The sequence below is a fragment of the Chenopodium quinoa genome, unplaced genomic scaffold (assembly GCF_001683475.1).
Source record: "Chenopodium quinoa cultivar QQ74 unplaced genomic scaffold, ASM168347v1, whole genome shotgun sequence".
Taxonomy (NCBI): Eukaryota; Viridiplantae; Streptophyta; class Magnoliopsida; order Caryophyllales; family Amaranthaceae; genus Chenopodium; species Chenopodium quinoa.
In genome coordinates this window covers 2,668,111-2,685,084 of record NW_018744991.1, presented here as the reverse complement: position 1 = coordinate 2,685,084, position 16,974 = coordinate 2,668,111, and the positions used below count along the sequence as shown (strand labels likewise).

At 31.9% G+C, this 16,974-nt stretch overlaps 1 protein-coding gene, 1 non-coding gene and 1 pseudogene across 3 annotated transcripts; 2 read left to right on the top strand and 1 right to left on the bottom strand.

Annotated features, from left to right (window-relative positions):
• Positions 1–826: 826 nt before the first annotated feature.
• TRNAR-CCU lies at positions 827–899 on the bottom strand. Its single transcript has one exon. It is a non-coding gene; the product is annotated as a tRNA-Arg (tRNA).
• Positions 900–3,787: 2,888 nt separating this feature from the next.
• On the top strand, positions 3,788–7,906 carry LOC110706949. Of its 2 annotated transcripts, none has more exons than XM_021884955.1 (7): positions 3,788–4,200; positions 5,237–5,420; positions 5,501–5,635; positions 5,814–5,942; positions 6,048–6,129; positions 6,318–6,431; positions 6,617–7,906. In XM_021884955.1, the coding sequence occupies exons 1-7, from the start codon at positions 4,131–4,133 to the stop codon at positions 6,812–6,814; spliced, it is 912 nt and encodes a 303-aa protein (XP_021740647.1). In that variant the 5' UTR covers positions 3,788–4,130; the 3' UTR covers positions 6,815–7,906. The 2 variants fall into 2 exon arrangements, with proteins under 2 accessions (XP_021740647.1, XP_021740646.1); XM_021884954.1 differs by having other exon boundaries at positions 3,791–4,200; positions 5,501–5,662.
• Positions 7,907–9,613: 1,707 nt separating this feature from the next.
• Positions 9,614–14,060, top strand: LOC110706948 (annotated as a pseudogene).
• The last annotated feature ends 2,914 nt before the right edge of the window (positions 14,061–16,974 follow it).

The window sequence follows — 16,974 nt, the reverse complement described above, 5'->3', positions numbered from 1 at the left end:
GTGATCAATCAACCTCTTAACTAAAGTTAGGGATCAAGGAAAAAGCCACATGATAAAAGTTAAATTAGTGAGAATAGTGAGCATTAAGTTTCTTATTGATTTAAAGATGAACATTGTATAATGCAACAAAACATCTTAGGACTCATTAAGATTTAAAGATTTTATTATGTTCACCTTACATTTACTTAAAGTTTTAAAAAATAAAAAAAAATAAAATAGATAAGATAGGGAAAAAAATAAATTTTAATGGCATCCGATAGTGTTTAATAATGGTTAACCTAGGCCCATGCATGACGCTACCTATTGGATATTGCATCACCCAACTTTGGCAACTAAAACTAACAAACTTCGTCCTAATTAATGCGAACCAGATTTAATCCTGTCAAATCTTGAATATCTATCTTAAGATTTTAACGAGTCAGCTAAAATATATTTACATCTTGACCTAATAAGTGATCATCATAATAGATTGCTTCGACCTAAGCTAGCCATTAGCCAACACTTTAAAACCTAACATGCATGGAGTAACATCTCCCTAATTAGTTAGTCATCTTCATAGATCGCTTCAACCTAGCCAACACTTTAAAACCTAACCACGGAGTAACATCCCCAAATTTAATTTAGTCACTTAATAGGTCGATTCGACTTAGCCAACACTTTTATAACCTAACATTTGATGATTATACAAGTGATGAATGTAACAACAAAATTCGCAATTAGTATTAACCCAATATTTTTCAAAAAATATGCTCAGAAAATACAGTGGAGTGATTAGTGACCGAATGAAGCTATAAAAGCAAGACTTAAAATGAAAAAATAGATAGCTCGCGTCAGGTAGGGGTCGAACCTACGACCTTCTGCTTAGGAAACAGACGCTCTATCCACTGAGCTACAGACGCCTTTCTTGTCATATGATGTTTTCTAATGATTACATATATGATGCAAGTATAAGTGTAATATACATACAACTATATTAAAAAAGAAATCAAGCTAACCTTTTAATCATGTACTCCATACTTCATGTTAACTTTGTGGTTTACTACTATTGATAGGTTGCAATTTTTAGACATATATTACTCCCTTCGTTTTTATTTTCTTATAAAGTTATGTACATTTTGTTATTTTTACGGGTATTAATTAGAAAAATGCTTTGGAAATAGGTAAAATGACAACATTTGCTTTGAGAGTAGGTAAATATTTTTGGAAACATATGCTTTAAGATTTAAGAGTAGGTAAAAATATTGATCATTGGTGAGTGAGAATAGTTGCTTTGAGATTATTGTATGTAAATATGTAGTAAATAAATGGGAATAATTGCATTGGAACTTCGGAAGTAGGTAACTATGGGGATATTATTGGACGTAGAAGCATTACCAAAGAAAAGACACGCTAAAATGAAGACATAACCAAAGAGAAGAAATGCTAAAATTGAAAACTTAACCAGAGAAAAGAAATGCTAAAATGATAATGTAATTACAAAAGAGAAACGAAGGAAGTATGTTTGTTGATTGCATAAAACTCAAATTTATTTAACTTATGGTTGTGAGTTGATATATACCATATACTACATCATGCATAAATGCATTTTCTTAAATGGTATAAATATGAGAATTTATGATAAAATCATGCATGGTTCAATGTTATTAAATGCAAAATAATCTGTAATCTCTTTCTTTACCTTCTTATATGAAAGTTGCATTTACCTTTTAAGTATATATTGTTGCAATTCTATCATATACAGAGTACTTCATATGACAGATTTGCATGTATTATAGAGATAAAAATGCAAATTGTTATACTAAAGAAATCCCGATATTCTTTTAATGTTTTGATTTCAGTGAACTTTATTGTAACAATTTAAATCTTTATTCTTACTTGGTCGATTTTGGAATAAATTGCTAATAGTAAGGTTAGTTGTATATAAATGATGGAAAATTTGGGATATGATATTTCTTTTTAATGTTTTGATTTCAGTGAACTTTATTGTAACAATTTAAATCTTTATTCTTACTTGGTCGATCTTGGAATAAATTGCTAATAGTAAGGTTAGTTGTGTATAAATGATGGAAAATTTGGGATATGATATTCTTTTTAATGTTTTGATTTCAGTGAACTTTATTGTAACAATTTAAATCTTTATTCTTACTTGGTCGATCTTGGAATAAATTGCTAATAGTAAGGTTAGTTGTGTATAAATGATGGAAAATTTGGGATATTTATCTCTTACTTGATCCATATATTGAGCATTTTTACAAGAGTATAGTTCTTTTTCGTGTATGAATAATCACATATATTAGAAGATTGTTGTCGTCCCAAGAATTTGTTCGCTTTAAGTTTTTGAGGAAGAGAAATATAAAAATACTCGTAAACAAAATGCACACATTTTTTTTATCTAATTATATTAAAGCTAAGAAAATTTAGTAGTGCAATGACTATATAGACGATAGATATTTGTCATATGATGGAAGTCATTCAATAGATTTTAATATTGTATTTAAGTCTATAGACTCCCTCAGACTTTTATATCCCTAATGACTTGAGAAATCATATTAATTAATGTGATTAGACAGATGCCCTAGTGAATTAATAAGCATTGCTGATCGAAGAACAAGCAAGTTGGTGAGCTAAAAATTAAACATACATATATTTGCATAGCATGGGCAAAGTAGAACGAACCAATTTGTACAATTAGCAAACATGTTGTGCTAAAGTTTAACTTACGACTAAGCTTTACCTCCCTCCGTTTTATTCAAAGAAATTTAACTATGACATTACTCAGATCATATACTTCTATTCACAATGGCATTGTTTGACAATTGGCTGATGGTTGTAGGTTGTTGATTGGTTTGATTGGCTGATTTGACTGGCTATTTGTATTGACTTTTTTTGTTGGTTGTTTGACTTTTTATTAGTCTAAAAACATGTTTGGTAAAATTGGATGTTGGATGTTATTTGTAACTTAGGTAGCCAAAAGCTACTCCAAGTAGCTATTTCATTTTGGCTTAAAAGCCAGTTTTTCAGCTGGCTGAAAAATCTATTTACCAAACACAAAATTTGGATGTTTGACCAAATAAAAAAAAGCCAAAAGTCAAAAGTCAATGAAAAGCCATTTACCAAACAAGCCCAATATAATTTAAAAGCATTGTGCAACACTTATGTATTATTCATAATAGACATATGTATACTTGTTTGGTTGGCAATAATGTGGGAAGTGAAACTTCTTAGGAACTTTTACTTCCCACAAAACGGAGGAATTAACTTACCTAATCCCTCCTAGGTAAATAAAACTTCCCATGGGAAGTAGAAATTCCAACATCCAACCAAACAATATTTGGCAATTCCTAGGAATTACAATTTCATGGGCATTGAGTTTTCAAGGGAATTTCTACTTCCTACATGCAATCAAACATTAGAAAGGTAAGTAAGTACAGAGTAATTGTTCTCCGGGAATTCGCTAATATTTGACCTTAATAACATAAAAAGATCACAAAGTCTTACATGTGGTTGACCACACGGTGTGGTCATCCAATATATGAATTACTTTATTAGTGTAATAAGAGTTACTTGGTGAGTGTTAAAGGGGCTATTTCGTCAGTGTTATAGAAGGTCAGTGTTACAGTGATTACTTCATTTTTTTAAAAGTGGTCATACGGTGTGCCCAGCCACACACAATTAAGACGGGTTGCAAAAAGATTAAAGCCATAAGTAGTAATCTTAATCTTAAACATAAAAAAACCCTAGTTTGCACAAATCCACATGATCGAGCTACCCTTTACAGTAACAATAAATATCACGTTGAATTCATTTTCCAAGTATTACTTACCAATTTTGGAAAATTCATAGCTCAACATTTGATAAACCTCTTTTAATACTTGTACTACTACCAATCAACACACCTTGAATTTCGTAGCAGCAAAAAAGAACGGTCTAGATTTGATGCTGTATGGCTTTTACTCCTCTGTTTCTTTCACAGTATCTAATTTTATTCATTTTTTTTCACATTATCAATTTAATCAAACACAGAACATTTAAAAATATACTGTACCATTGAAGTGAAGAATATATATTATTGGCAGGAGAGAAATTATTATTCATTTATACCCAGAAAAAAAGGGGTGATCTTTTTGCAAATGGGGAAGAGAAAATCTCGAGTTTTAACTAAGAATGATGATGATGATGATACTAAATCACCCAATTCAGGTTTATTTTTAATTATTATCATTATTTTTTTTTTCCTCCCATTTGTTAATGTTTGATAATGTGATTTTTTTTTTTGTTGAGGTAATTTACAAGAATATGTAGTGAAAATTACAATTTTCTGGGATTTTTTTTAATGGGTATTTGTTAAGTGATTTTAATTATAAGCTTTGGCAATTTAAAGCTTGAATTGGAATAATGTCTATGGTGTGTTGTGGTTTTTATTTTTGTATGTTTTTGTTTAGGCAATTTCAATTTCATTTGCGGTTTTAGTGTTAATGTGTGTAAGATTGATCAATATCGGATATTAATCTAGACTTTCTCTGCCTTCAATTATTGATATAGTGTATTTTGGTGGAGTGCAATTGTGCAAAATTGAATTTAACAAACAGTCAGAACTTTATAGAAAAATTATTTCTTGAGGCTTGAGTATGTGTACTGATGTTTGTTCAAGGACTAGTATATTATTTCTGCTGAGTATTTTGATTATCATTTCATCTAATCTGAATAACATGAATCAAATTTCAGAAATGTTTGTTCAGTATATAAGGTTTTAATGTATCATATACTATAGTTAAATGTATAGGACTAAATTTTCATAAATTGTTTATGAATGTGTTTGTGTTTTGTGCTAGGAGGTTAGTTTGATCACTATTTATCAGAAAATCTAGAGTTTTTAAAGGTTCATCTTGTCAGTTATGTTAAAAAATTTGTCTATGAGGAGACTATTATGATGTTATCTGTCTTGATGAGGCTTGAGATCCTCTTATTGATCGCGTTGATTGGCATTAACTTTAAAATCTTACTTTGATCATCATGTACTCCTCCCTTTGGAAATAAATCGTATATACGGACTATGGAGTCATGTTTAAGGATGCTAGGAAAAAGTTGTCACTTTGGTTAAGTGATGCAAGAAGATTGAATGACTTAAATATTCTGATTGATGTCATAATTTTGATTAGAGGGGTAAGGAGAATGTGTCAACTAACTTAGCAAGCCTAATTTTAGAAGCAACTGATCAAACGTCTATTGTTGACAGAAATATATGAAGATGGTCCTGTAACATATTACTGTGATGTCAATACCGGGGTGATGTATAGAAAGGATGCGGAAGCATCAAAGGAGAGACTTGAACCGTGTCTCATAAAATCAAAGAGCAGAGGTAGACAGATATCTGGAAAGCGCTCAAAGATGGGTAGTTGTACATTTGATGAAAACTTGGAGTAAGTTTCAACCCATTGAACAACAATACAGGATCCTGTATAGTCTTCACAATTCTTATGCATGATTCCGGAACTTGTAGGACTATTTGGAGGAGTTTTTCTGAAGACAAGAGGGCTGCATTTGCTCACTTGGATAGCTTTTATTATTTGATTTATAAATCCAGAAGAACTCGTGCTTTGGAATTGATAAAAAAGAAGCACATTTTCTCAAAGAAGTATGTTTTGTTTCCCATTGTTTGCTGGTATGTACTGGCATATTCCTTTCCTCATCATTTTTTTTTTCCAATTTTGTAATGCAAGTTTTCGTAGAAGTTTATTGGTTAATATGCTCTGATTGTGAAGCTTTTGTAGCTCGTTTAGTTGTTGATGTTGTTCTGATTTTCCTTACTGTAGGGATCACTGGAGACTAGTGATTTTCTGCCATTTTGGTGAGGCTGTTAGCTCTAAAACCAGAAGCAGGTGCATCTTATTGCTCGATTCTGCTGAGACGAGTGCAGATGTTATTGGACCTGTTGTGAGGAAGTATGGTCTCAGCCTAATTTTATTTTTGCTTGTTCAAGTAATGATTTGAAATTTGTTTTTTTTTTTTTTTGATGAAATTGGTTCATATAACATACTGCATTGCAGGCTTGTCTTCGATATATTTAAGGCTGAGGGTCGACCTGAAACCAAAAATGACATATACCAAATACCTCTGAAGATGCCTAAGGTAGATATTCTATATATAATAGGATTTGCAATAACTTAACCAGACATTTATTATTACATCTTTCACTTTAAATTCATATGATTGTGCTACTTTATCATTATCTCTTTGTTGTATACTTGTACGCGGTATTTTGTTTATGGATTCTTAGCTGAAGCAACTCTGATAAATGTTAACACAATTGTTTTCAGGTTCCCCAACAGACAAATGACTTCGACTGTGGCAGATTTGTTCTGTTCTTCATCAAACTGTTTATGGATGCTGCTCCTGAAAACTTTAGCCTTTCAGATGGTTACCCTTACTTTGTACGATCTCTCTCTTTCTCTTGCTCGCTATCAGATTCCATTTATGGGTTAAGATCATATTAAAATGTTGGTTAAAGTTGACAATGGGACATAAAATGAGACACAAACTAAAGCAAAAGATCCATCCTTGATTGTAATAACATGGCAATTGACACCGTCTCCCATTTCTTTTGTTTATGGTGCAGCTGACATCTGAGTGGTTCCGTCCTGAGCATTTTGATACGTTTTGTAACAAACTTGAAGAGGACATACCCACACCAGAACAAGGAGTAGAACAAGTTCCAAGAAGAATTTCGCAAAGGATCACTGCACAACAAACTTTTCAACAACATTCACAAACATCTTATCAACCAAACAAAGATGTGGTCTTAATCATCGACTGATGCAGTTGATATCATTCCTTATAGGCTGGTTGACGTTTTTGCATTAATCGAAGGTGTTTATGAACAGATTATAATTAACTTGAAGGTTTTTTTTGAGGTGTATATAGTTTATAAGAGTGCAAAATATTCCATAAGACTTGGAGCAATGGAAGAAGTTATGTAGCTTCATTTAGAATTATTATTATCATTATTAGCTGCAGAATGTTTCAAAGGTTGGCGCTTAGGGGGAGTGACGAGTAATTATGTTTTTGAAGTCGCGCTTATGAACATTTAGCATGTATGTAGTGAGTACATCGTACTACTAATAAAACTTTTGTAATTCTTCACTCCTTTTTTTATTTGAAACTGAAACGTATTCCTTTTGTGAAGTTGTAAAATAAATTTCATTTCATTAGATTTATCGATCTATCTCTATTGTTGTTAAAACCCGTGTGCAATTAAAAGTAGACAGAAATTAAGAACAGTAAAAATGCAACTGATCTGCAGTATTCTTTAGAAGAGTAACAATGGAAAAAAAAAAAAAAAAAAAAAAAAAAAAGAGCAAATAATTGTTCGCGTCAGGTAGGGGTCGAACCTACGACCTTCTGCTTAGGAAACAGACGTTTTTGTTGTGTGATAAAGCTTTTGTCCATGATTTATATTATTAAAAGTCACACAACTATAAAACCAGAAAAGTATAGTCTTGGTATAAGGTCAGAAAAATTACACTCACCCGAAAAAAAAATTCACATAAATTGAAGCCATTGTCCTAAATTTACTAATCCGTAATGTACAACATTTGCAAAAAGTACTTTTCACTTGGTATATAAATATAATGCGAATATAGAAAAAACGCAATAAGAATTATCGTAAAATTAACCTAAAAAAAAAAAACTAACTCTATAACAATTCCAACTATTTCCATGCAAAAGAGAAAAAGAAAAGAAGCAAAGAAGATAGAATTATAGGAAGAAGAGGAAAGGGAAGGTATTCAGCCAACCACTTAGGGCCTGTTTTCTTCGGCTTAAATTCTGTATTTTAGATCAGTTCAGTTCAATTCAGCTCCTAATTTCGTTTTCTCATAAACAATTCATTTCATCTCTATTAAGTTCAATTCAGCTCCAATCAGTTATTTCAGTTCAGTAAATCAGAACAAACCCTTAGACTGGCTTGAGCTAAGTGGAATGTAAATCAAGTAATTTAGGTGATTAATTGATATAGATATCAACATATGACGTTGTCATCGAGGTAAAAAATTTGATTTCTATCCGTTGCAATTTTTTTAGGGTTAAGATTCTCTTATCCCCTTTCACCCGCCCAGCTTATCTTAAAGACTTGGGCTGGATTACCCTTGAAGTTTCCTTACTTACATAGCACTCTTAATGACATAAATCTATAAGTTGATCTTGAAGTAATTCATATCTAATTACTTGATCCAAAATTGCCTAAAAAATACTTCTAATGACCATAATTAGACATAATTGTATTCGAAATCATTTTGCATATTAATTATTTTGTTCTAATAAACTACCATTGTGCATGATTGGTTCAAATTAAAGAAATTTGACATCAGCCTAAATGTTATGTAATTTAAACTGTTTTATTGTAACCATATTATTATAAATCTAGTTAGATGAAAAAAAATACTTATTGTAAGTTACATACGTAAACGCAATTTTATGTTATTTATAAAACATTTTGTAATGGAGTTATATTGTCGTTATTACGTGATATACTTGTTTAATTTAATCATCTGAAGATACTTCTAATTTTTTTAAAAAAATAATGTAATTTCCATACAATATTTTTTTGCAACTACTGCAGTACTATAGCGCATTAGCACGACCCTTCCAAATATTCTCTTGCACACTACGATAATTTGAGATTGCTTGACCCTTAAAATAAACTATTTATATAGTTTATGTTCTTTTTTTCAATAACACCCTTATAAATTGTAAGGCTAGAGTTCTAGACCAATAAGTTGCTTATATATATATTATTAATATACAAAGTATTTTTATAATTATATAAAGTACAATTCTAGGTTATTTCATGATATGTTCTTCTATGAATGAATATTTGATACCTCCGTTATTAAATGTGTACAATTTGAATTTGTATACAGATAGAGTACTCGTATTAATTCATGTATCCTTAAACTATAAAATACACTTGTAAAATTTTAAAAAATATACATGTAAAATCATGTGGAACTAACCCTATTAGCTTAATTCAATATATACTCTTAAAATATCACTCCGTAATTTTTCATAATTTTATTACCAACAAATTGCGGTTTTCAGTTTTTTGTATCTTAAAAGTGTATGATATATGTCATATAATGAATAAAAAATTAGTCAAACTTATTAAAATCATGCTAATTTTGAAAACTGACAATAGAAAAGTGAAAATACCTTTTTTTTCTTGTTTCCAATTTTTGGTTTAAAAAAAACTGAAAACTGAAAACAAAAAACAATGCCAAACAAGCCCTAAGAAATTCATGATTTATACATTGATAAACATAAAACAAAACAAAAAGTGAAAAAATATTTTCGAAGCATATTTTTATAATATATTTTTTTTTCTTTGTGTTCCACCTAATTTACCCCTTTGATCTAATTCAAATTTAGGATCAGTTATGGATGGTTAAGTTCATGTCCCTTCTCAATTATTGTTGCGAGGATCTAAATATTTTATAACCTACAAGTATTTCATGTGTTCTTTTATTTTGAATGGTAAATCTGTATGGGTCGGGTTGTAGGATCTAAATTTCAATTTTCTATAATTTTATTTATTTTTACCAATCCAATATTTGAAAAAAAAAATAATAAAAAAAGGGGTGGAATAAACCAAAGAAATATAGAAAAAGGGGAAGAGAAAAGAGAGAAAGAAAGAGCCTTGTAGAGGATGACCTCATCCTCTCTTCTCCTTCTTCCTTATCATTCCTCTTCTTAGATCTTAGTTTTCGCATCTGGGTTTCCTTTCAATCGGTCTGTTTCTCTCTCTAATTCTCTCATTTCCCATTTTTCTCATAATTAATTCTGGGTTTTTCTTTGTTTATTGATTTTCTATTTATTTTCCCATTGATTCAGGAATCCTAGATTGATTTGTACACGATCCGATGTCCCTGGATTAAATTGGCAATATCCCCCTTTTTCATTGATCAGAATTCTATACTGGGTTCTGCTCATTTCATATAAAAAAAAGAGGTAAATTTTTTAAATTTAATTTTTGGTTTTTATGTCGATTTAGTTTGTTTTTTTGCCTTTAATTTCATTGAATTGGTCGTTTGCTGAGTTGGGCATTTGAAATTTGATGATTTTGATCTATTAATAGTCAATTTAGCTGTATAATTTTTATTTTTAGGTTGAATTTTGATGTTTGCATTATATGATTGCTTAATTTTATTGCATTTTAGAGTTTATGGTAATGATGGGAATAAATGAAAACCCTTTATGAGGTTTATGATGATGTTATTGAAATTGAATTGCAGAAAAATAAGAAGGAAAAAAATGGAATCAGATCTTGGTAAGCTTTTCATTGGTGGGATCTCATGGGACACGGATGAGAGTAGGCTTAAGGAGTATTTTGGGCAATATGGAGAAGTAGTGGAAGCTGTGATCATGAGGGATCGAATTACAGGCCGTGCCCGTGGCTTCGGTTTTATTGTCTTTGCTGATCCTGCTGTTGCTGAGAGAGTTGTGATGGACAAGCACATGATCGATGGCCGAACAGTGAGTAGATTGATTGTGATTGTTGATGTTCTGCATACCTTGATAACGTAATTTCAGATTGTGCATTAGCTCTTATGTCGAATAATTATGCTGTGTACATTAGTTCATTAGTGCTTGCTATAGCCTCGCTAAGTTGCATTGACATGTTTGATCAGTCAGTTTGCGACTTGTGTAGCTTGAAATGAGTAATGTACAGACATGCTACTAGATGTTTAAATTGACTTTGACATGATTTTTGATGAAAATTGTTTCTCTTTGACCTTTTTGGCTTAGGTTGAAGCAAAGAAAGCAGTCCCAAGGGATGATCAGCAAATTCTGAGTAGAAACAATAATATGATCCAAGGATCTCCCGGTCCTGGACGTACCAAAAAGATATTTGTAGGAGGTTTAGCATCAACAGTTACCGAGAGTGACTTCAAGAAGTACTTTGATCAATTCGGTATTATTACAGATGTTGTGGTAATGTATGATCACAACACCCAAAGGCCAAGAGGGTTTGGGTTCATTACTTACGATTCAGAAGATGCTGTTGATAGGGTGTTGCATAGAACTTTCCATGAACTTAATGGAAAAATGGTTGAGGTTAAGCGAGCTGTACCTAAAGAGATGTCTCCAGGCCCTAGTCGCAGCCCTGTAGTAGGATATAATTATGGCATGAGTAGGGCTAGCAACTTCATTAACAACTATGCTCAAGGCTACAATCTTAACTCTATTGCTGGATATGGTAGACTTAATCCGCTTGTTACTGGTCGAACTGGGCTTCCACCATTTGGTAATCCTGGATATGGAATGGGTATGAATATGAATATGAATATGGAGCCAGGGTTAAGTGCTAACTACAGTGCCAATTCTAATTTCAGCAACAACCAGGGTTATGGTCGTGTTTTGGGACCTTATTATAGTGGCAACTCAAACAGGTACAACACTCCAATCGGATATAATGTTGGTAATACAAGGGGTGATTCGTTGGCAAATTCAACAGCAAGAAATGTCTGGGGAAATGGATCTTTTAACAATCCTACAAATCCCCCAGTCCTGGTGCTTTTCTGGGATCTGGTAGTGGAAATTTTGGGGTCTCGTTTGGTAACAATGGAGCCAATTGGGGTACATCTCCTACAACATCCCAAGGTGGGGGTAATGGTTCTGGATATAGCAGTGGGAATCTCGGGTATGGTTTTGGTGAAAGTTATGGGTTGAGCGGTGGAGGCTATGGAAGAACTCATAACACTGATGTTGCTCCCCCATCTACATTTGCAGCATCAACAGGTGGTTTTGATACATCATATGGTGACCTATATCGTGGTACGTCAGGGTATGGTGATTCAACATGGCGTGCTACTTCTCCTGAGCTTGATGGATCTGGTACATTCGGCTTTGGTTTAGGCAGCGCAGATATTGCATCAAGAACTTCTGAGGGTCTAATTGGAAACTATAGTGCGTCAAGTAGACAAGCAAGTAGAGGTAAACTTCTTTAATTTCCCTTCCTTTCCATAAACTTTGCAATTTATGATTTTACCAAAGAGAGTTGAATTATGAATATTCATGTGCTAGCTTAGATCTAGGTTGAACTTTTGTAAGTTGCCTGTAAAGATGCTAGAAATTTAGGGGATTGTAGGATATTAATATCAAATGGCCAAGTATGATTATTCCGGATCATAGTTATCTGTTGTCTTAAAGCCCGACTCCCATGCCTTTTGATTTTGGTGTACCCTTGTTGGAAATATCCAAAACATTTTAACACATAAAACTGACCCTTCACTCATCAGTCAAAACACAAAACTTGACCTAGTTTGTGCTCCTTTCAGGTCAAACCTGAGTTGCAGTGTCATCTAAACAAACTTCATGCTCATTTTCTTTTATCCATTGAACAAAAAGAAAATTAGGGTAGAATAAGAGTAGTTTTTCTTCCCTATTTCTGTCTTGCTATGTCCAAGAGTATTTTCTTCTTTATCTTTTGCTGTGAACTTAAGTTTCTTATAGAATTTTTTAGCTTCAGTGAAAGATAGCATCACTTTGAATTTAGAAGTGATGCATTACTTTAGAATGTGTTGGATTATATTACTAGGTTTTTTGAAGTCCTCAGCCTCAACAGTATAATTGATTTCCATATCCACCGATAGATACTTAGTCTACTTAATATTATTGCTTTCCTTGTTAGGGCTGACTGGAAAGACTAGAATATATATTTAGTCCTCTTTTATTTTCCTAGCTTCAGTGTAAGATAGCAGCATGAAGCCGAAATAATTTTTAAGTCATGTGATTGGAGTGAACACCAGTTTCAACATCAGGCAGGTTAGGCATACCCAAAAGGTTTGGTTTATACGGGTCAGTCCCTTACTCTCCTGGGTTAGGAATGTCACCCTGATACTGGAGGAAACTTATTGTCATAGAATTGTCCTGTCAGGGATTGGCCGTGCCATCTCTATGACATTTTGGTTTCGATGGCATAAGGTAGCATTGTTTTGATCCACATCAACTACAACTCTTCCTTTTCTGGTCTGAGGGAGGCTTACAGAATTGTGTTTAACATAGGAATAGTCACTCTTGCTACTATTCAAGTATTCGAGTCCTCTGCCTTTAAATTCATGAATGAATGTTAGTCTCTGGACTAGAAGTTTGTGCTTGAAAGTTCTGATTTTCGTCTAGGTGATAGATATGATAGAATTCTGTAAAATCCTTCAGCTTCATCAATGCTAGAAGAATTGGCTCTCTACATGTGCCAGTATTTTAAAAATCATTTTGTTTTACTATTCCGTATTTGCGATTAATTGGGTTTTATATTTATGTTTTGAACAGTTGCTCAAATGTATGCCAAGTTGATTTTTTTTTTTTTTTTTTTTTTTGGCTATATTTAGAATTGCATTATCTATAGTAAACTTAAATTTAATAATTTTCTTTTTCTTCAACTTCCCTCAGGAATTGCTGCGTAGAAAACTGTGATTTGGACAGCAGATGGTAATTGCTAGGAATATCCAGGAAGTCCAGCTAAACAAGTGATAAGATTGTGAGTTATACATTCCCTCGTTCATATGTCTCAGCATATAAGGAAATTCAGCACACGATAATAACAGGGATTTCGTCTCTTATACAAATTCAGTTAAGGGCAGTTAAGAAGGTTTTTTTCCAGATAAGGCTTAAAACTTGAACTTTTTTTTCTTTTTCTTCCCTTTGAAATTAGGTTCTTGGTATTTGGTTGAGCTGTAAAATCAGATTGCGGGATATACTCAAAACGTTCATTTGAGATAGTTATCAGTGCACTAAACTGAGAGAGCGAGTGATAGTATATCAGATATAGATCAGTGTTTTTGTTCTTTTTTTCCCTCTTTTAACAAGCTGTAACGACTAGCTAGTCGAATTTCATGTACTCATTACGTATATTTTACTTTGTTATTTTGTCCTCAGATTGTATGCTGTGAGGCTTTCTTTGATTTATAGTGTGAAACAATAGCGGGATATCCATCTCGGATTCCCTTTAAATAAGTTTACTGGATACTCAAAATTCATTTGTGTTGAAGATGTATGTTTTTGAAGCAGTTTGAAAATTTTAGCTGTGAAATTTTATGTTTAGATTTCCTTTTTTTTTTTTTCCATTTTTCATTTTCCTTATTTACTTCTTTTTGCAGTTGAACAGGAAAAGCTATTTTTCCTCATATAGCAACTTGCATGTATCCATTTTTGTTAAAAACTTTATTTGATTCTTTAAATTACCTTTTTTCCACTTGCTTTTCTAACAATTTGACTGCAAACTGTGCAGCACTAAAATACCCTAGAACACTTTAATTTCTGTTTTAGGTAATTACTCCGTATATTTTCAAGGCAGTATTCATTGCTACCAATTTACCAAGATAGTATATAAGTAATCTCAAATAAATCGTGTCGGAAAAAAAAAAATCACTGATTTCCTTTTTCTCGTCTCCTTTTTTATTTCATGGAAAACCAATAAATATGAAGACTAAACAGCTGTTTGAAAAAATGTCATCTATTTAGATTTATATTTGCATATAGATTTTCAACCCCATTGTGAATATTTATTCGTTGTTATATTGAGTATTTTCTACCTCTTTTTGAGCTTTGGTTGTGCCTCGAAATCCTCTTGATCCTACCCTAAATTAGTGTAGACAAACAGATAGATTATTTTCCGTAAAGGGATCAATATCTTGATGTGTCTATCTGAAACGATCCAACGCTGTCGAAGCATATTCTTACGTGTGGTCATTGTGTTTACCTTATCTTCCCAACCTAGATTGGCTGCATACCACCCCCTAAAAAAAAATTATGTTCATGGGAAAGGAGATTTTATTGAGATTATAATGGATGAGGTTTGTGGTCCATTTTTGTAATGAACAGAAAAGGCAAAAGCTCCACTATGAGTAAAAAATGGAAAAAATAAAAATTGGGGACATTTTCTTTTCTAATAGTTCTAACTTTACCATTAGTCATACCCCATACTTGTTCTGTCTATGTGTTTTCTTTGGTAATTGGTCCCACTATTTATTTGTATTGGAACCCATGAGGGTTGATACTTGATACAATGTGAGTTATTTTTTGATCCATTTTTTAACTAGTTTGTGGTGTATGATTTTATTAGGGTTATCTTCATAGTGTTGTGAGTAGACAAATTGTGAAAAAAAAAATGAAGATATTGTTACATTACTATCACCATTTTTGTAAGAGTACTCAAGTATTCCTTTCTCTACACCCTTTACTATCCATGATGGGTATGGATTTAGCTAGTCGATGATCGGGTTTTCTAAAGGTGAACGTGTCTCGATTAGGAATTGGAAGGCAGCTCATCTGCCAATAGGGGATACGATGGGTGTACATGTGGAGTAGAAAACTAAAAGCATGAATTTATCGATCCAATTTATTAGTGATAATGATATCCACCTCAATATTGATTTGAAAGTGATATAGATGTTGATGTAAGGTAGGACCTATCATATTTATGGCCAAAACCTCGTTAGAATCTCAACCAAATTATTTCATTCAACTTGATCAAATAAACCTATTTTTCTTAACTCAAATTCCTTATATAAATCGTTATAATTTGTTAAGTGAATATTTTATCAATTTAATATTTCAGGTAACAAATTGTAGTTTTTTAGTGGTATTGATAATTTTTTAAAAAAAATAATCAATGGGCCAATGAAAATTACCCAAATGATTTGACAATGCTGTTGAGAAGTTGCAACTGTCTTAACGTATTTCGGCGCCTTAACAATTCAAAGGTCGTTGATTTTGTCCAACGCGCTCTTTTCTTTTTTTTTTTTAAAAAAAATAAAAATTAAAAAAAAATGTTGGAATAATTGGGCCCAGATATTTTGACCAGTTAAGCAATAAGGATATCGGCCCAGATTCTTTTGGGCCCACCATTTAGAATATAATCCCACTGTATTGGTTGTTGTACTTTATTTTATTTATTTTACTTTAATTAAAAAAAAATTGAAATAGCATTAATATGTCTGTGATTGTGTTTGTGTTTGTGTTTGTGTTTGTAGTTGCTGCCAGGAATGTTTATGGTTTGCATGTCTCCATCCTCTTTCATCACACCCTCTTCGCCACATCTCCTTTCTAACCACACCAAAAACAAAAAATAAAAATAAATAAATAAATAAAATAAAAAATGGTTTAATTTTTTATTTATTTATTTATTTTATTCGCAGTATATATTAAATCATAAAATCTCTCACGCACGCAATAATATAAAAAAGATAAAAATGTACTTGAGTAGATAGTTCTGAATCAGTGTTAAATTTTTTATAAGAATAATTAGAGGCGATAGAAAAATGATATTCCATACAAAAGGCCAAAGTGAGGGTTCTTTTCTTCCTTTGAACGAGTACAAAAGTAAAAATAATATTGGTAAATGGTAATTGATGTACGGAGTACTAACTATTAAATTATACTCCGTATGTGTACTTTTGGAATGGCTATTGCAAATTTTTTAAGCATTGTAATCTCTTAATTGAGCATTTGATATTTGTTATTAAATCTAGACCATTTATTTAGTTGACAATATAATCATTAAAATTAAATAAAGTATCTATCGCTATAAATCAATTAAAGTGCTCTTGTTTAGGTATGAATATGAGCATATTAAGCACCTTGTTTAGGGAAAACTAGAGTATAAACTTGATTATTAGAATTGCCTTAGCTTGTTAATTAGATCATTATTATAGCATATCTGCCAATTTGTATTATTGTATTATGAAGTATATATATAGCGTATATATTACTCCGTAGTTATTATGTGTAATCACATATATTATCCTGTCAAAAAAAAAAAAAAAAAAAAAAAAAAACATATGTCACTCCCTCCGTTTTTAAATAATAATATATGGAGGTAGTGGGGTAAGTGGAAGAATATAAAACTGTAAAAAGCAAAAGTAATGGAGATGATTGGAGGATAGAAAATATGTGATGGGTGAGAGAAATAAGTTAAATATC